Here is a 23,114-nt window from a genome sequence, read left to right on the forward strand (position 1 = left end):
CCACTCCCATCTATCTCTGAACACCATCCAGTTTTSATTTCTATTTGCCATCTATTTTTCAACTGTGCTGTGATGTTTCACAAGAGTTCTGAACCTTTCTATTCTCATAGGTTCTACAGATTGCAAATTAAAGATAACACTTTTTTTTTGTATTATTAAATGATTGATTGATTGACTGACTTTTCAAATCACCCTGCAGAGTTAATTCCAGGTAAATGTTGCAATTCTTCAGCCCTTCCTGAAACTGCGACCAAAAACAATCTYCATATGCGCAGTACCAAAACAAGTCATGTAATGATTCTGTCCCTTAGCAGCAAAATCTCCAACTAGTAAATGGTGACTCCATTTACAAGTTGGGTGGAAATTATCCAACCATTATGTTGAAATTATATACAAATATAAATGCAACATGCAACAATTTCAAAGATTTGAATGAGTTACAGTCATATAAAGAAATCAGTCAATTGAAATAAATGAATTAGGCCCTAATCTATAGATTTCACATGACTGCGAATACAGATATGGATCTGTTGGTGACAGATACCTTAAAAAAAAGGTAAGGACGTGAATCAAAAAAAAGTCTGTATCTGGTGTGACCACCATTTGCTTCATGCAGCGTGACACATCTACTTCACATAGAGTTGATCAGGCTGTTGATTTTGGCCTGTGGAATGTTGTCCCAATGTTGTCCCATTCCTCTTCAATGGCTGTGCGAAGTTGCTGGATATTGGCGGGAACATGAACACTCTGTCGTACACGCCGATCCAGAGTATCCCAAACATGCTCAATGGGTGTCATGTCTAGTGAGTATGCAGGGCATGGAAGAACTGGGACATCTTCAGCTTCCAGGAATTGTGTACAGATCCTTGCAATACGGGGCCTTGCAACATGGGGCCGTGCATTATCACGCTGAAACATGAGGTGAGGGTGGCAGATGAATGGCATGACAATGAACCTCAGGATCTCATCACGGTATCTCTGTGCATTCAACATGTTATTGATAATATGCAATTGTGTTCGTTGTCCATAGCTTATGCCTGCCCATACCATAACCCCGCCGCCACCATATGGCACTCTTTTCACAATGTTGACATCAGCAAACCGCTTGCCCACACGACGCCATACACGTGGTCTGCAGTTGATGGACATACTGCCAATTTCTCTAAAACGACGTTGGAGATGGCATATGGTAGAGCGTTCAGTTCTCTGTCAACAGCTCTTGTGGACACTCCTGCATTCAGCATGCCAATTGCACGCTCCCTCAACTTGAGACATCTGTGGCATTGTGTTATGTGACAAAACTGCACATTTGAGAGTGGCTTTTTATTGTCCCCCAGCACAAGGTGCACCTGTGTGATGACCGTGCTGTTTAATCYSSTTCTTGATATGCCACACCTGTCAGGGGGATGAATTATCTTGGTAAAGGAAAAATGCTCACGAACAGGGATGTAAACAAATGCGGGCATAAGGTTTTTGTTCGTATGGAAAATTTCTGTGATCTTTTATTTTAGCTCATGAAACATGAAACCAACACTTTACAAGTTGTGTTTATATTTCTGCTTCGTGTAATAATAAACTACATTTATCAATCTGACTCCAATATTATGTGAATAAATGCTACAGCCCAGTTAGCAATGAGCAATCGGGAGGCCGGCATCCTTCCAGAGCTTGTTTGTCCATCGCCTCATTCACAGGGCACCCGTGATATGCCGCTTGTGCATATCATACAAAACATATGATACAAAATGGGTGATGGACATCCACAAATGAATACACATCATACTTAATTGAGTGACTCGGATTTACATACAGAATAATACAAAATGCTCTGAGACCAGGTTGCCTTATCAGTCATTGATCAATTCTTATGTAGTACCACTGCAATGTGTGCAATTATAATCATTTGTTTTTTATGTTTAGTTTTCAAAATATAAAATCATTCTCARTTGCTTGTTTTGCACTCTGGTGGTATGCTGAACATCATGCCATATTATGCCATGGACTAAAATACAAGGTATATTGCAATCAGTGATCGATGATGCTAATRAACACTCTGGGTGTATGTTTATAGTCTTTATTGACACAAATATAATATCTTATTTATTTTGTAGCCCTGAACACCTTGGCTGGTGTAAAGCAGCATTACAGCCATGAGAGGGCGCCAAAAGCACATKATATACTTCACATCAGCCTCCATTGCAGTGTACATGAGGTGAGTCGGTCCGTAATTTAGGACTGTACCTTTAAGTCATCATCATACAGCGTGCATATTTCTGTCACGCATGCCACGCTGCTGCGCCTGCTCAGTGCACCCACCACAGACTGTTCAGTGACAAATGAACCACTATCCTGTTAGAAGTAGGTAGCCCGTGTGCTCCAGTATGGACCCACTGTAGACGTCGCGGCTATTGTTGCGATTCCGCGATTTGGGTGACAGCTCCCGTGGATCTAAAATTCCAGGAGCGACGGAAAAAATGAGAAAAGGGAATTATAATATTTATACTGCACGGATAGCGCAGAGAGATATCCACAATAAAAGGTAAATAATAATCTATACATTTCCTTTATTGTTTTCTCGTGTAGAATTATCCTGCTGGCATAACGCTACGTTATAGGCTATGAAAATGTTGAGGAATGCCACAACACTCACTCGTGRGGTTTGGTTTTGCCTTTTGTGCGTTGCCTGTATTGCTTTTGAACAGGCTATAGTTTTGCGTCTCCACAACCTTGCAGTTATGCTCTGACATAGTGATCATAAAGTAAATACATTATAGGTATAGTTATAGTTACTATTTTCTTGTAATTTTCCCAATGAATGATGGAAGGTTTGTATTAATCTTCCTTTTCAGAACAGTCTATTTCGTAATTCTGCTCAAAACACCCTATTAATATAATTATAAGCTATGAATGTAATTCCATTTGATCCACAACAGGCAAAATCCCCTTGATATCAATGTAGCCTTTCTCTGTAGCATGGCGAATATGGTTGTAAACAAACACCACAGATGTCCTGCTAAGGATAAGATTCAATAGATGGATTTGCATAGTTTGCCCAACGTGAAATACACAGGAACACTTATTTCCTTCCTTTTTTTGTTTTAAGTTCTGGAAAACAGTATCTTTATTGTTTTACAATATTATATATGCGCTATCAATCGTTGTGGTCATGCACAATTAGTTATGTGTTCTTTTTTTTTTCATGCGTGTGTTCCTGTGCATGTTCATCTGTTCGTAACTCGTTCKCTTTGTATCTATGCATGTGTGTGTGGGTCAACTTCCTCTGTACCAGATGTAAAGTCAATCAGTTGGGGCACGACCGGCTCCTTAAACCCTCTCTGGTCTCTTCCGGCCTCTGCCCTGCTAACAGCGACATTCTCAGTAACTCCATARGCCTGCTATGATTTCAGACCACTGACCACATGGCAATTCCAGCCAGATGCTTTGAATAGTATGCAGCGCTTTATAATAGCGAGGATCGCCATCGCCTGTGTTCCCTCTCCTGAGAATGTTGTTCTGAAAGTAAGATCAGAGGRAAAGAGATGAAGCCGTTACTGACCAGCAGTAGCCTACCATATTGGTATTGATGTGTCCCGAACTGAGACCTCTGTTCCTTTGGTTAGGAAGGGTGTGTTGTCACTTTTCTTTTTGCCCGTTAAGATAACCAAACAAATGTTAGGCTACACAGTGGAGGCCAGGAGGGTCAAATGTCGTTCTCCTTGTGGTCACTGGTTGGACAGACATCAGTGTCTGTTGACCATGTAGTTCCAGGTGTACTGTGTAGACTTCAGCCGTGGCCTCAGTCATCTCCCCTGCTGTGTTTTGTTTGTGCCAATGAGTGACCACCATCTGTCTGGCAGACATGTGCTACYTCCTCTYCCGCACTGAATTATTCAGTAGGTCTAGCCTACATTCACATTCCAGACATTRAGTCCTGTCTGTGTTACCCTAAAGCTTCCAGGCAGTCTTTGTAATTGTATTTTWAAATCATTACTGTATGTCTAATAAATCACTGTGTGTGTTTTATATTGATGAAAATAACGCCAAAATATACTTTTTATAATTTATTGTCCTGAGATGCCTTGAAATGCACAGGATGATCGTGTGGGCGTTAGGAAACAAATGTCAAGATATTTACATACACAMCCCTGATTGGCTGATAGGATGGTCTTGAGCTCACCCCTTACCCAGAMGCACAGTCTATTATAATCAGATCACATTGTGATGTCATGATGTGGTCCAAAAGTTCCATCCCACCTGAACAGGCTGACATTCCAGGCATTTTTTAAAACTGATCTRACACAAAAAGGACATTATTATAATTTTCACAATTTCAGTGTTATTTCGACCTCATGGAAATATATAAAWGGYAAATCACGTTTTTAACTGCACTGCCCCTTTKAGTTGGCTCCAACGGTCCAGTGTGTGTGTGTGCAGGGTTTTGTTCCAGCCCAGCATTGACAAACCTGATTGAAACAATTGTGATCCTCAGGTTAGGCCACGGTTAGCTCAATCGGATGTTTTAGGGCCAGGCTGGAACAAATCAAATGTTATTTGTTACATGCACCCAATAAAACAGGTAGACCTTACCGTGAAACGCTTAATTACAAGCCCTTAGCCAACAATGCAGTTCTAGAAATATAGTTAATAAAATATTTACTAAATAAAGTAAAAAAAAAAATATATATATGTTTATAAAATAGCACAATAAATGTACACAACAATAACGAGGCTATATACAGGGGGTACCGAGTCAATGTGCGGGGATACAGGTTAGTCGAGGTAATTTGTAAAGTGACTATGCATAGATAATAAACAGCGAGTAGCAGCAGTGTAAAAACAAAGGGGAGGGGGGTTAATGTAAATTGTCCGGGTGGCCATTTGATGGATTGTTCAGCCGTCTTATGGCTTGGGGGTAGAAGCTGTTAAGGATCCTATTGGTCCTAGAGTTGGCGATCCATGCGGTAGCAGAGAGAACAGTCTATGACTTGGGTGACTGGAGTCTTTGACAATTTTTTGGGCCTTCCTCTGACACCGGCCCCAGTGATGTACTCCCTGTAGCGCCTTATGGTCAGATGCCGAGGAATTGCCATACCAGGTGGTGATGCAACCAGTCAGGATGCTGTCGATGGTGCAGCTGTAGAACTTTTTGAGAATCTGCGGACCCAGGCCGAATCTTTTCAGTCTCCTGAGYGGGAAAAGGTGTTGTCGTGCCRTCTTCACAACTGTCWTGGTMTGTRTGGACCATGATAGTTRYTTGGTGATGTGGACACCAAGAAACATMAAACTCTCGACCCGCTCCACTTCAGTCCCGATGWTAATGGGGGCCTGTTCGGGCGCTCCGTTTCCTATAGTCCACAATCAGCTCCTTTGTCTTGCTCACATTGAGAGGTTGCCTCCCCACACTGTCTCCGACCCTGTTCAAGCTGCACGTGCCTGACTGCCTGTGCTTGAGGGATGTGTGCAGGGTCTACACGTGTCCAATACGTGCCCCCTAAAAATGAATACCATAAACAGTACAGTTATCTTTCATTAGACTTGTGCCATGTTGATGTTGCATGTATAAACAACATTATGGAAAACYTCTCCACTCAGTGATTGAAAGCCAGTCACATAACTTACGCTAAGAGATACCAGAGTGATGGAATTACATTTCCTTTTTTTCCCCCGAAGCTGCCTTTCAATCAAGTTGGAAAATAACAACCATTGGTTGTGTAATCCTGGCCTCAAAGATAGTGATAAGATGTGTCCTGCTGTGGTCCAGATTATGACTGATCTGGGACCAGGACACTGGTAATGATGCAGCCCYTAGAAAGTGTGGATTAACTGGGKTTAGGCCTATCCCACTGTTTTGTTTTGGASAGTACAGTATTGACATTCTTGTACTGTAGCGATCCCACTGATACGGTCTGTTCATATGATGGATTGAGTGGAAACCWGTGCTTGTGGTGTGTAGCACCACAGAGGCATAGGCATAAACATGCTACACTCTGTCATGTGTGAACAGGTAAACTCAGTGAGGGCGGAAAGCTTTGTAACGGGTTGGCGGGCCGTGAAATCAATATTCACTTCTCAAACCAAACCAAAACTTCTGTAGGCCTACACTGGCTATCCATCTTCTCAAACAGGCCTACACAACGTACAGTTGAGGACCCTTGAAATMATTGCCTTTGTACTTTTTGGAGGATTAGCGTTACGTAATTTKATTGTGCACAGACGTGTGTGTGCGTGCGTGTGTGTGTGTTTGAGGTAGATTCCTGTGTAGGAGGGTGGAGAGAGACAGGGGAAGGGAGGAGGAAGGTGGGGTTAGCGGTGTTAGGTTCTAAATAAACAGAGTAAAAAACTCACGGACGCTTAATAAAGCTCAATCCAAGTTTATTCATCCATTGGCTCCTCTACATCTGAACAGCCGACACATCTCTGTTGCTCGACAGAAACGTAGTGATATCTGTCCTTCCTCACTTCATCYAACCCGACCTCTACCCAAATTGCTCGCTCCTCCTCAACTCACGGCTGTTGACTGGTACCAGGCGGTGTCTCTTCTCCTCCCACAGGATCCCCGACGGCTAACAATAACATATCCTGACAGAATGTATACGTTCTACATTCTTCTCTCTCCCTCAGTGACACATTTCATATTTTCAAGTGTAAAAGTCAGCTCCCAACAGCAGGTACTGTCAGCCAAACACTGGCAGGAGTTCTTGGTTCCCAGGTGGCTTATATTACAGATCCACAGAACAGACAGACACACCTGACACCCTCTTCACACACTGCCAGCATACTGTACATCCCCACAGCTCTCTGCTTCTCAAACCTGAGTTCTGTTTGGCTTTCACACGTGCAAACCTGCAGTTTTTTACTATGTTTTTATTATCCTACTCAATAGACACACACAATGGCCCACCGTGTTTTAAACTATGCCAACACGAAAGGRATGTGAAGTGCATTCAGCCATAGTGTGACACTGTGTCAACGCTGAGCTGAGGAGTGGACGGACACATGCTGGTCAGGGCTCTGTAGGCACAGTGGCAGGAGACGGGTTACAGGCTTACGATCAACAATCGKGTGAATTAGCCAACTGAATGGACAAAAACAACACCGCCTCCTCTTTTTACAGACATAACCACCGCTGGTTTTAAATTCATCACCAATGTGTATCCAGTAGTCAGTTGGACCGACATCTAGGGTTGGCTCGCTAGCATGCGGTAAAATTAAGAGCATGTCTGTTATATTTTTGCCAACACATTTGCCCCACAACCAATGCAAAGCAAAGCATCTCGGATTTGACATTGTTTGTTTTTTATTTTCCTTTTCAGATATTGACATGAAGAAAGACATTGAGACGTTGATATCAGAGGAACGCGCTGACATCATCTCGAAATATGATACGGTGGGTGGCGTTCAACAAATATACTGTTCAGAGGGTTTTKGGACGCTGTAAACTGTTTTTAAAGCTCTAAAATGGCCATGGGCACTTCCACCTTAGTTATTTCCCAATTACCGATGACCAWAATAACCCAAGCGACCTGAAGCCTCTCCACTTAGAGAACTAGATAAGGTTTGAAAGTTCACAGACATCAGTTCAGTCATTACAAAGGTCCAGTAATAGTCATATTAGTCACATAGCATAGCATAGCATAGCAATAGTGCTGTTTATCTGCAGGCCTGCATTGATGTACCCATGAATAAGTTKGTCTAAGACTGGTCTTCTTATGTCGGTAGACGGCACCACCTCCATCACCTCCATAAACAAGGAAATAGATCAACCACACCATTCAAAAACCAAACAGCAAAGGTCTTGTTAGGTCCACGCAGGCCCAGTTTGTAATGCACATCCTTGATGATCAGACGTTGATTCACTTGGCCTGAGTTTGTACATTTCAACAAGATGCATTCCATCTTCAGGACATGTCATGGAGTTATCCCATCTGACTGTACACCATGTCTTCTCCGTCTGTGTGTTGTCCGTCTGTTCCCGCAGGAGGAAGAGTTCGCACTTCTTTGAGCGTGTTGTTAGAAAGAGTGACCGTCGCTCTAAGAGGGATAAGAAAGAGAAACCCAATTTGAATGTGTGTGTTGCTAAGCATTGTGTGTGTGGGTTGCTAAGCATTGTGTGTGGGTTGCTAAGCATTGTGTGTGTGTGTGTGTGTGTGTGTGTTGCTAAGCATTGTGTGTGGGTTGCTAGCATTGTGTGTGTGCTGTGTTGTAAGCATTGTGTGTGTGTGTGTGTTGCTAAGCATGTGTGTGTGTGTGTGTGTGTGTGTGTGTGTGTGTGTGTGTGTGTGTGTGTGTGTGTGTGTGTGTGTGTGTGTGTGTGTGTGTGTGTGTGGTGTGTGTGTGTGTGTGTGTGGTGGGGTGTGTGTTGTGTGTGTGCTAAGCATTGTGTGTGTGGGTTGATAAAGAAGCCTAATAGCATGCTTGTGGTTTGGTTGTAGAAAATGATTATATAATATGATGTGGAGGAGATTTAGACACACATATGCAGCTAAAATAGTAACAGTTGCCAGGCAAACACAATCATACTTTGGGGCGGCAGGGTAGCCTCGTGGTTAGAGCGTTGGACCGAAAGGTTGCAAGTTCGAATCCCCGAGCTGACAAGGTGAAAAAAAATGTTGTTCATCCCCTGAACAAGGCAGTTAACCCACTGTTCCTAGGCCGTCGTTGAAAATAAGAATGTGTTCTTAACTGACTTGCCTAGTTAAATAAAAATGAAATACTGTAAGAGTGATGACATAGGCCTATCTGTGCTGTATGTTGTTAATTCTATAAAACCTATAGAAGTATACATTACAAAATGATAGATTATGCAGTCTATTTCGTACAAACTAGAGGTCATGAACTTCAAGCGATCCGAATTACCCTAGCAATATCTGTCTGACAGTGTCTCCTCTTCAAATTTGTGTCAGCAGACACACTGACACTGGAAAGTGCAAGAGGGAGGGAGAGCGAGAGCGAGAACTACAGCGAATGAGATAGAGTTGACACTCGAAATAGCGAGAGAGAGCGAGTAGCAATGAGACAGAGTTAAATTTAGCTCACAGGCAACAAGACATGAGAACATACTGTACATAGGATCTTAATTTGAGCCAGTTTGCTACAGAAGGAAAATAATCCATCAGCCACAAAAAAATGTGAGTTATAAGGACATTTTTGTAGGGTTGATACATTTTTTTGTAAGGGAAAATTAAGTCTGATATTTCAAAGTTGAAATACAAACTTTAGAAGCCTTTTTTAARCCTAAATACACTACAAGTKAACATATGTTGCATTGCAGGAAAGTTATCCTGCAAAAGYGTGATCATATTAKGCTCCTACATCTGTAGAGYGGACCCTGTCTGGCCTTAGCAACACCTGTGACAACGGCCACAGCTAGACCATAGCAATCAATTACACCATGGTCTCTCTCAGCTACTGAACCATAACAGAAATCAGCTGATTGTCTGTAGGATTCTACTGTATGTGGTATTTGACTTCTGAACAGAAGAAGCACACACTGTCTCAGACCTGGGTGACAGTACAGACACCATGTTTTTAGTGCAATTCACCATGGGTGTTCTGTTTAATGTAAGGTGCAGCTGGCTTAGTCAGGGTGCCAATTCTGTTTCTGTTTGGCWAAGACAACAACTTGGCTGCCCTTTGATGTTGTCTTGCCAAACAAGGTTATGACGTATTATAAACTGGGTGGTTCAAGCCCTGAATGCTGATTGGCTGACAGCCTTGGAATATCAGACCATATACCACGMGTATGACAAAACATTTACTGGTCTAATTACGTTGGTAACCATTTTATAATAGCAATAAGGCACCTRCGGGGTTTGTGGTATAAGGTCAATATAACACGGCTAATGTCTGTGTCCAGGCACTCCGTGATGCCTAAGAACAGCCTTAGCAGTGGTATATTGGCCATATACCACACCCCCTCATGCTTTATTGATTAATTATACAATGGGTGGGTCTAATCCTGAATGCTGATTGGTTAAAACTGCATTCCAGCCTGTGTCTATTCCATAAGTTAAATCTATGACTTCAAAATGCCTATTTACTCTGTTCRATCTGACTGCACAATCCACTGTCTCATCAGCCCAGCCAGGCAATTTATAAACTTTATCTCCACTATAAAAAYCATGTAGACTTTATGTTACATTTCTTTTAGACTAACTTTTTTCAACAGCAGAGATTTGTATAAACCTTGCTGTCTGTCTCTCTGACATTTGCAACATTGTTTCAGTATTCAAATTCGATCTCCAGCTGTCGCATAGCAATGAATGTGTCAGGAGTTGGAAGTCGGGATGAGACAGACAGYCAGCTTTTCTCAGCCAGTCGAAATCATGACTCAGCATCAGTGTTATGGATATATACAAATAAATATAAATAAAAAACAGGTCAAATGAAACAATAACAGCTAGTTTGCAGTATTTTTTCAGCGTCAGTTTGAAGTGATTGTGTTKGCTGTGTTGTTGGCTAGCTCCTCTGAACAACAGTGTCCTGACGAGTGAGCACATTTTTTATGCCAGGTGAAATCGCGCATCATTAGCTCATTGTTATGGATGTATCCAAATAAATGTCACGAGAAAACAGCTTAAACAAATGTAAATCAAATGTTATTGGTCACATACACATATTTAGCAAATGTTATTGTGAGTGTAACGAAATGCTTGTGTTCCTAGCTCCAGCAGTGCAGTAGTTTCGAACAATTCGCAACATCTGTTCCAAGGGGTTAAGGATYTTAGGGACAATATAGGATGAATCGCAATAATTGTTTGCTGAAATAATAATAGCTTGACAAAAATGTCATGTAATGCTATGGCAATCCTGGTTATAGGTAACAATCCTTTGCACAAAATGCTGACATTATTACGCATATTAATTGTAAATGATGGAAATTAAGATACACAAGATATTTGAATATATATATATTTTTGTAATCGCTATATATAAAGCAAATTGAGGTGAGAGCATTGGAAATACTTTTAGCTGTTAATCTGCTTCTGTTCTGTGGGTGGCACTGTGTGCTCTTTTCGAAGGATGGGTCCTGGCCTTTCGGGGGCCTAGGGATCCGGGGGGACGGGGGTGGTCTGCCGGTCACTGGGATGAGAACCCAACTTGGAGGGGCTTTGGCGGGTGGAGTAGTGGAGAACAATTGAAGGGTTACTTAGTAGCAATGCAAATATCATGGTACAGCTATATGTCCACTCAATCACTATGGTACTTTTTAATGATAAAAAAAATAATATTTAACCTTTATTTAACTAAGCTAGTCAGTTAAGAACAAATTCTTATTTACAATGACGGCCTACCCCGGCCAAACCTGGATAACGCTAGGCCAATTGTGCGCCGCCCTATGGGACTCCCAATCACGGCCGGATGTGATGCAGCCAGGATTCGAACCAGGAGGACTACAGTGACGCCTCTTGCACTGCGATGTGTATAATAAAAGTGTACACGAAAAGTTTGATTGATGATGAATAGATTTGAAACTTGGTATCTCATTATGTTAAATGGGTGAAATAATAGATCCAGTTTTATATGTAATGGCTTAGCAGATAATAAGAGAAGCAAGAACAATATTTACCAGGCTCAAAGAGAGGGAATATAATATCTATTGTTTAGATGAAACTCATTCAAAATTTTAGATGAAGGTGAGTGGAAAATGGACTGGGGGGGTGAAATACCGTTAAGTCGTAAGTTTACATACACTTACGTTGGAGTCATAAAAAATAAAGAAAATAAACCACTCCACAAATGTTTGTTAACAACAACTAAGTTTTGGAAAGTCAGTTAGGACACACCTACTTTGTGCAGGACACAAGTAATTTTCCAACAATTGTTTACAGACAAGATTATTTCACTTATAACTCACGTATCACAATTCCAGTGGGTCAGAAGTTTACATACACTATGTTGACTGTGCCTTTAAACAGCTTTGGAAAATTCCATAAAATTATGTCATGGCTTTATAAGCTTCTGATAGGCTAAATTGACATAATTTGAGGCAATTGGAGGGTAACTGTGATGTATTTCAAGGTCTACCTTTAAACTCAGTGCCTCTTTGCTTGACATCATGGGAAAATCAAAAGAAATCAGCCAAAACCTCAGAAAAAAAAATTGTTAGACCTGGTTCTACCTTGGAGCAAAAGATGAGTCCTATATTGACATAACACCTGAAAGGCCGCTCAGCAAGGAAGAAACACTGCTCCAAAACCGCATAAAAAAGCCAGACTACGGTTTGCCACTGCACATGGGGCGCAGAGATCTACTTTTTGGAGAAATGTCCTCTGGTCTGATGAAAACAAAAATAGAAACTGTTTGGCCATAATGACCATCGTTACGTTTGAAGGAAAAAGGGGAGGCTTGTGAGCTGAAGAACCACATCCATACCGTGAAGCACGGGGGTGGCAGCATCATGTTGTGGGGTGCTTTGCTGCAGGAGGGACTGGTGCATTTCACAAAATAGATGGCATATTGAGAAGGAAAATTATGTGGATATATTGAAGCAACATCTCAAGACATCAGTCAGGAAGTTAAAGCTTGGTCGCAAATGGTCTTCCAAATGAACAATGACCCCAAGCATACTTCCAAACTTGTGGCAAAATGGCTCTTAAGAGACAACAAAGTCAAGGTATTGGAGTGGCCATCACAAAGCCCTGACCTCAATCCTATAGAACATTTGTGGAGAAACTGAACAAATGTGTGCGAGCAAGGAGGCTTACAAATCTGACTCAGTTACACCAGCTCTGTCAGGAGGAATGGACCAAAATTCACCCAACTTATTGTGGGAAGCTTGTGGAAGGCTACCCGAAACGTTTGACCCAGTTAAACAAGTTAAAGGCAATGCTACCAAATACTAAACGTCTGACCCATTGGAATGTGATGAAAGAAATAAAAGCTGAAAGAAAAATTCTCTCTGCTTTTTCTGACATTTCACATTCTTAAAATAAAGTGGTGATCCAACTGACCTAAGACAGGGAATTTTTTACTAGGATTAAATGTTGTTGTGAAAAACGGAGTTTAAATGTATTTTGCTAAGGTGTATGTAAACTTCCGACTTCAACTGTATACTTTTCCCATCGGCAAAGAAACTCAGAAGGGTGATGATATTAATTAACAGTTTATTTTGATACTGTCCAAACACATCCGCAAGTAGAGGGATGATCTAAAATATGTTATTGGACAGTAAACAGATATGGCTCATTAACCCTTACGGACCAAATAATGATGAACCATGCTTCTTTGAAAATATATAAACTCAGCAAAAAAAGAAACGTCCTCGACTGTCAACTGCATTTATTTTCAGCAAACTTAACATGTGTAAATATTTGTAGAACATAACAAGATCCAACAACTGAGACATAAACTGAACAAGTTCCACAGACATGGTACTAACAGAAATTGAATAATATGTCCCTGAACAAACGGGGGTGCGGTCTAAAATCAAAAGTAATAGTCAGTATCTGGTGTGGGCACCAGCTGCATTAAGTACTGAGTGCATCTCCTCCTCATGGACTGCACCGAATTTGCCAGTTCTTGCTGTTAGATGATACCCTACTCTTCCACCAAGGCACCTGCAAGTTCCCGAACATTTCTGGGGGGAATGTCCTAGTCCTCACACTCCGACCAACCGGTCCCAGATGTGCTCAATGGGATTGAGATCCAGGCTCTTCGCTGGCCATGGCAGAACACTGACATTCCTGTCTTGCAGTAAATCAAGCACAGAATGAGCAGTATGGCTGGTGGCATTGTCATGCTGGAGGGTCATGTCAGGAAGAGCCTGCAGGAAGGGTACCACTTGAGGGAGGAGGATGTCTTCCCTTAACGCACAGCGTTGAGGTTGCCTGCAATGACAACAAGCTCAGTCCGATATGCTGTGACACACTGATGGAGGGATTGTGCATCCTGGTGTAACTCTGGCAGTTATTGTGCCATCCTGTACCTGTCCCGCAGGTGTGATGTTCGGATGTACCAATCCTGTGCAGGTGTTGTTACACGTGGTCTGCCACTGCGAGGACGATCAGCTATCCGCCCTGTCTCCCTGTAGCGCTGTCTTAGGCATCTCACAGTACGGACATTGCAATTTATTGCCCTGGCCACATCTGCAGTCCTCATGCCTCCTTGCAGCATGCCTAATGCACGTTCACACAGATGAGCAGTGCATCTTTCTTTCTTTCTTTTGGTGTTTTTCCAGAGTCAGTAGAAAGGCCTCTTTAGTGACCTAAGTTTTCATAACTGTGACCTTAATTGCCTACTGTCTGTAAGCTGTCGGTGTCTTAACGACCGTTCCACAGGTGCGTGTTCATTAATTGTTTATGGGTCGTTGAACAAGCATGGGAAATAGTGTTTAACCCTTTACATTGAAGATCTGTGAAGTTATTTGGATTTTCACGAATTATCTTTGAAAGACAGGGTCCTGAAAATGAGGCGTTTCTTTTTTTGCTGAGTTTATAATAAATGATCAACCCTGCAAGCAATACAAGACATTACAATTTTAAATACCTCAATGGACCGTAAAGGAAATCACATTACAAACTATCACCCTCATGCTCTTAAGGACATCATGAATGTCATGGATACATTGGAACTAGTGGATATATGGAGTCTTAAATATCCTGACCTAGTGAGATATACATGGTGGAGGCTCAATCAAGCTAGTCGTCTTCACTTCATTCTGATGTCTATCTTGTTGGCACCAAAATTGAAAAAAGTGTTGATAGGGGATAGAATGCGGTCGGACCATCAGATAATTGGCATATACATTACCCTTACTGAATTTCCATGTGGGCAAGGATATTGGAAATTCAATCAAAGCCTATTGGAAAATAACTTGTTTTTAACTAGAGGATGAGTTTTTAACTGAATMTTTTCAACATAACATAGGTACAGCAAATCCGCTTATTGTATGGGACACATTTAAATGTGGCATTAGAGGCCATGCAATTCAGTACTCATCTCTAAAACAAAAGGAGTCCATACTAACAAAGGACATAGAAGGTCTAACAGAACAGATAGATAGCAATAAAAGTTGTACCATATAGGCTCAGCATAAGTTAGAGGAAAAACAAAAAGAAATGGAGGAACTTATTCAAGGAAGTTCAAGTGGAATATATCATAATAATAAAGCAAACTGGATGCAATATGTGGAAAAATGCACCAAATTCTTTTTAAATCTTCAACATAGAAATGCTACCAGAAATAATTTACTTAAACTTGTTTTCCTCCATTTCCTCTAACCGAAGCTAATTGTATGGGTTTTTTTCTATTAAAAATGTAACATTAACAGCCATACAGAAAGACTTGTGACGGTGAATTAAAGAGGAGGAACTTCTTGATGCAGTTAAAGCCTTTTAAGTCCGGGAAAACTCCAGGGCTGGATGGCATACCAGTGGAGGTATACCAAACCTTTGTTGATATACTCAGAGGACCGTTATTAGCACGTTTGAATCACTCCTATATAAATGGTAGATTATCAGACACTCACCAAGAATGTCTGATTTCATTATTACTGAAACAGGATACAAGTGGGAAATATAAAGATCCAGTCCATTTAAAAAAATTGGAGGCCCCTTACACTTCAGTGTTGTGGTGCAAAAATTCTTGGAAAATGTATAGCGCAGATTTAAAAAGGTATTGTCGGACATTATTCATTCTAATTAGACAGGTTGTTTACATGGATGATACATTGGAGATAATATAAGGAAAGTACTGGAAACAATAGAACACTATGAAAAATCTGGGAAACCAGGCTATTTATAGCGGACTTTGAAAAGTATTTTGATAAAGTACGACTGGAGTTTATATATAAATGCCTGGAACATTTACATTTTAGAGAATCTCTTGTAAAATGGGTTAAAATTATGTATAGAAAATATTTACCAAATAAACAAAAGTAAAAAAAAAATAGAAAAAGTAACACAATAAAATAACAAGGCTATATACATGGGGTACCGGTACCGAGTCAGTGTGCGGAGGTAAAGGTTAGTTGAGGTAATTTGTACATGTAGGTAGGGTTGAAGTGACTATGCATAGAAAGGATAGAAAACAATCAGAATGCAGAATGCAGCGAGTAGCAGCAGTGTACAAAACAAATGGAGGAGAGGGAGGGGGCAGTCAATGTAAATAGTCCAGTGTCCTTTTGATTAATTATTCAGCAGTCTTATGGCTTGGGGGTAGAAGCTGTTAAGGAGCCTTTTGGACCTAGACTTGGCGCTCCGGTCCCACTTGCCATGCGGTAGCAGAGAAAACAGTTTATGACTTGGGTGACTGGAGTCTCTGACAATTTTGTGGGCTTTCCTCTGACTCCAGGATGACAGGAAGCTTGGACKCAGTGATGTACTGGGCCATAAGCACTACCCTCTGTAGCGCCTTATGGTCAGATGCCTAGCAGTTGCCATACCCGGCGGTGATGCAACCGGTCAGGATGCTCTCGATGGAGCAGCTGTAGAACCTTTTGAGGATCTGGGGACCCATGCCAAATCTTTTCAGTCTCCTGAGGTGGAAAATGTTTTGTTGTGCCCTCTTCACACCTGTCTTGGTGTGTTTGGACCATGATAGTTCGTTGATGATGTGGACACCAGGGAACTTGAAACTCTCGACCCTCCAGCATATCTGAGATATGGCTTTTTCTTTGCAACTCTGCCTAGAAGGCCAGCATCCCGGAGTCGCCTCTTCACTGTTGATGTTAAGACTGATGTTTTAACGGGCACTATTTAATAAAGCTGCCAGTTGAGGACTTGCATCTGTTTCTCAAACTAGACACTCTAATGTACTTGTCCTCTTGCTCAGTTGTGCACCGGGGCCTCCCACTCCTCTTTCTATTCTGGTTAGAGCCAGTTTGCGCTGTTCTGTGAAGGGAGTAGTACACAGCGTTGTACGAGATCTTCAGTTTCTTGCCAATTTCTCAGAATAAGAATAGACTCACGAGTTTCAGAAGATATTTCTTTGTTTCTGGCCATTTTGAGTCTGTAATCGAACCCACAAACGATGATGCTCCAGATACTCAACTAGTCTAAAGAAGGCCAGTTTTATTGCTTCTTTACTCAGTACAACAGTTTTCAGCTGTGCTAACATAATTGCTAAAGTGTTTTCTAACGATCAATTAGCTTTTTAAAATGATGAACTTGGATTAGCTAATGCAACGTGCCATTGGAACAAAGGAGTGATGGTTGCTGATAATGGGCATCTGTGCGCCTATGTAGATATTCCATAAAAAATCTGCCATTTACAACATTAGCAATGTCTACACTGTATTTCTGATGAATTTTATTTTATTTTAATGTACAAAAAAAATTGCTTTTCTTTTAAAAACAAGGATATTTCTAAGTGACCCCAAACTTTTGAACGGTAGTGTATGCATGGAGGAACATTGGGAAGTCCAAGCATGTTCTCTGACCATGTGTGTCTCTCTCTCTCTCTCGCTCTCTCCCCTCTCTCTCTCGCTTTCCACACATCCCTTCTCATCTCCCTTTCACTGTTTAATTATATCCATCTCCCCCTTTCCGCTCTCTGCGTTCTCCCCCCCAAATGACATCCGCCAGGACCTATTTTTAGCCCTCTCACTTTCTCACACTTGACACCATTTGCAGTGTACCCTCAGGGCGTCATCGCTGCGATCGTTCGTCTGTGGTGGCATGGTTTGGTTTTCTGTGGTTTCTGTCGGCTGTATGTATCGATCCTCTCTCTCTTTGCCCGCAACCTGGTTTCTGATTGTTTTCTATGCTTTCTAATAGTTAGCCACATCTATGTAGTCCATTGACTAGTCCTGAGAGAAAATTCTCCTCTGACCCTTTGGGCAATATCTGCGCCACAATGTACATATGGCAATGGCATTTTCTGTTCTAATGGCCACGATTTAACACAGCATAGATAGACACAATGCATTCATTTGTATCACCTTTGAGACGGGCACAGCGATGTGATGCGCTTGTACTAAAATCAAATGTGCTGTTCTCTAGAGAACAGCGTGTGTTTTTTGTTTTTCCCAGTGGCTCCAATTCAAAMGCCCAAAGTCTGACTTGAATTAACTCTTTTAAAGCAACAGGCCAACTTACTGCATGTTTTCCCCYTGGCTGTGTGCTGTTTCTGATTTGTCTGTGTGTCTGTGTGTGTGTTATTCCAGGGCAGACAGGAGGGGATGGTCATTGACTCCTGGGAGGATGCAGACTACAGTATTTACAGAGTCACTGACCGTTTCGGATTTCTGCAGTAAGTCAAACTGGGTTTGTGTGTACGGTATTGTACACGTTACTCGACTGGCAGAATCTGACTGATGTTGTCCATTTTTTCCCCCCCACAGTGACAAGGAGCTGCCAACCCCTAGTGCACAAGAGGAGAAGGTAAGAAGAGGAAATGCAACATATGCATCATAAGGGTCGAAGAGACACACGACAGTTTCCGTTAGGTGGTGTYCTGAAGCCACTAACTAACCTTTCAAGTGTGACCGCTAACATATAGAGGTGTCATGTTCCTTGTGCAGCTGTTGTGTGTGTGTGCGTGCGTGCGCGTGTGTGTTAATGCTTAGTGCGTGCTCTGTGTGTGTTAGCCAATCCATGCCGCCCTCCCGCTAACTTAGGGCCACATGCCCCAGGCATCCATCGAAGGCGAAGCCGATCCTTAGGCATCTCACTCACTCCTGAAATGGGAGCTACGCTTCCTCACACCTTAGAACCGGTCATGTGGTCGTGATTGATTCAATTAATACCACATTTAACCTTGGGCAGAATTTGACAAACTCTCCTCAATTTTAAATGTCAATACAGTACAAACCAGCACATGCCAGTCATAGCATTGGGGTCAGGACACCAGGTTCTCAAGTCAAGTGATATTTTARATGATCCCACGAAGGGAGTTAATTTGGTTGTAGTTTTAGGAGAAACATTGTAGGTACTGTGTCTATTACTGTACTATACTGTATAGTGTAAATGCGTCTTGTTAATGTAAATGTGTTTTCATTTTGCATACATAACTTTTCACCTAGTTTACATTGTATTTTCTGTTTCGCCCTGACAGAAAAATAACCTGGAAATTGAAAGGGTGGAGAAATGGCTGAAGATGGTGAAGAAATGGGATAAATACAGGAACAGTGACAGGGTGAGAATAACACTCCTCTCTCTCTCTCTCTCTCTCTCTCTCCTCTCTCTCTCTCTCGGTCTCCCTCTCACTCTCTCTCACAGACACACTCCACACCCTTTCCTTGTGTTTATAAATGTTTATATTAGCCTGAAATGCTCAGTCAACATTTACACTCCTGCCTCAACCCACCATTTGTTCATCCCCTGACTCCCCCTGTCTACCCCCTGTCTCCCCTGTGTGTGCCACTGCTCCCCTCTCAGATGGTAAAGCGTGTGTATAAGGGTKTCCCGCTGCAYCTGAGAGGCCAGGCCTGGGCCCTGATGCTGGATGTGGAGAAGGTGAAGAATGAGAACGAGGGGAAGTATGAGGTAAGAGAGTATCCAGTATCTAACACGCACACGCACGCATGCACGCACGCACACATACACACACTGTTGGTTCATCAAACATCTACTCTAAACAGTGGGATTTGATACCGTGCTCCAACCAGCACGTTGCAGTCTAAAGCCAGTGGTCACTCAGGACCACTAAACCATGTTGTTATGATTTGAAGGCGACTGCTACTACAGGTCTCAGGAAAGTGATGTCATTGTGCTAGGCTACGCTATCAGTAACCAGGTTCACTACATGGGCAGAGTACATGAAAAAAAAACTTTTCAACATTACTGAATACCRTATACTTGGCCAGAGATAAATACCCTGTGATTCAACAATGGCGTTACGGTAATGTCCCTTTCCTCCCCCTCCATTGGTAAAATGTCTTCAGAAATGATTCACACCCCTTGACTTTTTCCACATTTTGTTCTGTTACAAAGTGGGATTAAAATGTATTTAATTGTCATCTTTTGTCAACGATATACACAAAATTCTCTGTAATGTCAAAGTATTAATGGAACATAAAACACTGATATATTTTGATTAGATAAGTATTCAACCCCCTGATCAATACATGTTAGTATCACGTTTGGCAGTGATTACAGCTGTGAGTCTTTCTGGGCAAGTCTCTGTACAATATTTGCCCATTAATTATTATTTTTTAATTCTTCAAGCTCTGTCAGGTTGGTTGTTGATCATTGGTGTACAGTACAGCTATTTTGAAGACTTGCCATAGATTTTCAAGCCGATTTAAGTCAAAACTGTAACTAGGCCACTCAGGAACATTCAATGTTGTCTTGGTAAGTTTCTCCAGTGTATATTTGGCCTTGCGATTTAGGTTATTGTCCTGCTCAAAGGTGGATTTGTCTGCCAGTGTCTGTTGAGAAGCAGACTGAACCAGGTTTTCCTCTAGGGCTTTGCCTGTGCTTAGCTCTATTCCTTTTGTTTTTTATCCAAAACCAAAAWAATCCCTTGCCAATGACAAGCATACCCATAACATGATGCAGCCACCACCATGCTTGGAAATATGAAGATCGGTACTCAGTGATGTGTTGTGTTAGATTGCCCCAAACATAATGCTTTGTATTCAGGAACAAAAGTTCATTTCTTTGCCATATTTTTTGCAGTATTACTTTAGTGCCTTATTGGAAACAGGATGTATGTTTTGGAATATTTTTTATTCTGTACAGGCTTCCTTCTTTTCACTCTGTCATTTAGGTTAATATTGTGGAGTAACTCCAATGTTGTTGATCTATCCTCAGTCTTCTCCTATCACAGCCGTTTTAACTCTGTAACTGTTTGAAAATCACTATTGGCCTCATGGTGAAATCCCTGAGCGGGTGTATTGATACACCATACAAAGTGTAATGAATCATGTCAACATGTTCAAAGGGATATTCAATGGCTGCTTCTTTTTGCTTTACCCATCTACCAATAGGTGCCTTTCTTTGCGAGGCATTGGAAAACATCCCTGGTCATTGTGGTTGAATCTGTGTTTGAAATCCYCTGCTCGACTGAGATAATTGTATGTGTGGGGTACAGAGGTGGGGTAGTCATGATTTTTTTTTAAACACCATTATTGCAAACAGAGTTAGTCCATGCAACTTATTATCGAGCCTGTTAAGCTAATCTTTAGTCCCGMAGTTATTTAGGCTTGACAAAGGTGTTGAATTCTTATTGACTCAAGACATTTCACCTTTTTCTTTTTTARAAATGTGTAAAGATCTATAAAAATCTTTTAATTCCACTTTGACGTTATTGGGGTATTGTGTGTAGATCAGTGACACAAAATAAAAATGGAATCCATTTAACTTCAGGCTGTAACACAGCAAAATGTGGACAAAAGTCAAGGGGTGTGAATACTTTCTGGTGGCACCGTACATGAACATACATAGAAGTGTGCTAATCTTCCCCCACATATTGCAGCCTCAAGCCAGCGTGCTGAACACAAAATATTGTAATGTTATACACCAAGACCATTTCATGTTTATAGGACCATTACTTTTCACAACTACCCCCACTCCCATCCACCCGTTGCTACATTCAGCAGGATTAATAATAGTGACTGGCAGGTGTCTTCACTGACATTTTCAACATGTCCCTGATTGAGTCTGTAATACCAACATCGTTTTCAAGCAGACATCATAGGTCCTGTGGCCCAAAGAACATGAAGGCACCTGCCTAAATGACTCACTGACCTCGCACTCACGTCGTAGCCATGAAATCTAATTTGAAAGGCTTTGGTAATGGCTCACACATAACACCATTATCACCCAGAAACACTCCAATTTGCATACCGCCCAAACAGATCCACAGATTAGCAATCTCTATTGCTCTCCACAACTGCCCTTCCCACCTGGACAAAAAGAGGAACACCACGTTGAGTACATGCTATTCATTGACTACCAGCTCGAGCGTATCAACCATAGTACCACTCAAAGCTTTCATCTAAGCGAGGATCCTGGGACTAATAACCTCCGCTCTCTGACTGGATCTGGATCTTTCCTGACGGCCACTCCCCAGGTGTGAGGGAAAGGTAACAACCACATCTGCCACGCTGATCCTCACCACTGGAGGCCCTAGTGGGGCGTGCTCAGCCCCCTCCTGCTACTCGCCGGTTTGCACCTCAACGCGCATGGCCAGTGATCGTCACTCTTGGCTCTGCAACACAATCATTAAGTTTTGCAGACGACACAAACAGTGGTAGGCGCCTGATCACGACAATGGAGCGGAGACAGCCGATAGGAGTAGGAGGTCGAGGAGACCTGGCCGCAATGGTGGTGCGTCAGAATACACTACCTTCATCGTCTCAAACGTAACCTAAGACTACTGCGAGAATGATTGTGGTGTCCTACAGGAATAAGGTCATGGTAGGCGCGAGCAACGCCCCCCATTCTCATCGACGGCGGCTGTGTTCCGTGGAGCAACGGTTGAGAGCTTCAAGTTCCTGGTGTCCACAAAGTCACCACACAACCCCTCACTTAGAATTCCGGTCCAAACGATCACTCAGACAGTCATGAAGAGGCGCCCAGACGATCTAAAGCCTAATTACACCCTCAGGAAACTAGAAAAGATGTTGCCATTCGGGTCCTCAGATCCGTCAAAAGGTTCTACAGCTGCAACATCGAGAGCATCCTGACTGGTTGCACCACTGCCTGGTTATGGCAATTGCTCGGCCTCACGACCGCAAGGCACTACAGAGGGTAGTGCGAACGGCCCAGTACATCACTGGGGCTAAGCTGCCTGCCATCCAGGACCTCTACCACAAGGCGTGTCAGAGGAAGGCCCTAAAAAATTGTCAAAGACCCCAGCCACCCCAGTCAAGACTGTTTTCTCCTAGCTACCGCTGGCAAGCGGTACCGTAGTGCCAAGTCTAGGACAAAATGGCTTCTCAACAGTTTTTACCCCCAAGCCATACGACTCCTGAACAGGTAATCGAATGGCTACCCGGACTATTTGCATTGTGTGCCCCCCCCAACCCCTCTTTTAGTAGCTGCTGCTACTCTCTGTTTATTATATATGCATAGTCACTTTATCTATACATTCATGTACATACTACCTCAATTGGCCCGACCAACCAGTGCTAGCCGGGCTATCTGCATTGTGTCCCGCCACCCACCACCCGCCAACCCCTCTTTTACGCTACTGCTACTCTCTGTTGATCATATATGCATAGTCAC

The 23,114-nt window shown here is 42.2% G+C and overlaps 1 protein-coding gene across 1 annotated transcript in view; it reads left to right on the forward strand.

Annotated features, from left to right (window-relative positions):
• Positions 1 to 2,314: 2,314 nt before the first annotated feature.
• The window catches only part of LOC112080482 (USP6 N-terminal-like protein), a 46,220-nt gene continuing 25,420 nt past the window's right edge, over positions 2,315 to 23,114 (forward strand). The window contains exons 1-7 of the mRNA XM_024146263.2: positions 2,315 to 2,539; positions 7,314 to 7,387; positions 7,979 to 8,066; positions 18,107 to 18,192; positions 18,284 to 18,323; positions 18,997 to 19,077; positions 19,320 to 19,427. Coding sequence (XP_024002031.1) covers positions 7,380 to 7,387; positions 7,979 to 8,066; positions 18,107 to 18,192; positions 18,284 to 18,323; positions 18,997 to 19,077; positions 19,320 to 19,427 — 411 coding nt within the window. The 5' untranslated portion in view covers positions 2,315 to 2,539; positions 7,314 to 7,379. The remainder of the gene's footprint in view (positions 2,540 to 7,313; positions 7,388 to 7,978; positions 8,067 to 18,106; positions 18,193 to 18,283; positions 18,324 to 18,996; positions 19,078 to 19,319; positions 19,428 to 23,114) is intronic.

The sequence above is a fragment of the Salvelinus sp. IW2-2015 genome, unplaced genomic scaffold, assembly GCF_002910315.2.
Source record: "Salvelinus sp. IW2-2015 unplaced genomic scaffold, ASM291031v2 Un_scaffold16331, whole genome shotgun sequence".
NCBI classification, from domain to species: domain Eukaryota; kingdom Metazoa; phylum Chordata; class Actinopteri; order Salmoniformes; family Salmonidae; genus Salvelinus; species Salvelinus sp. IW2-2015.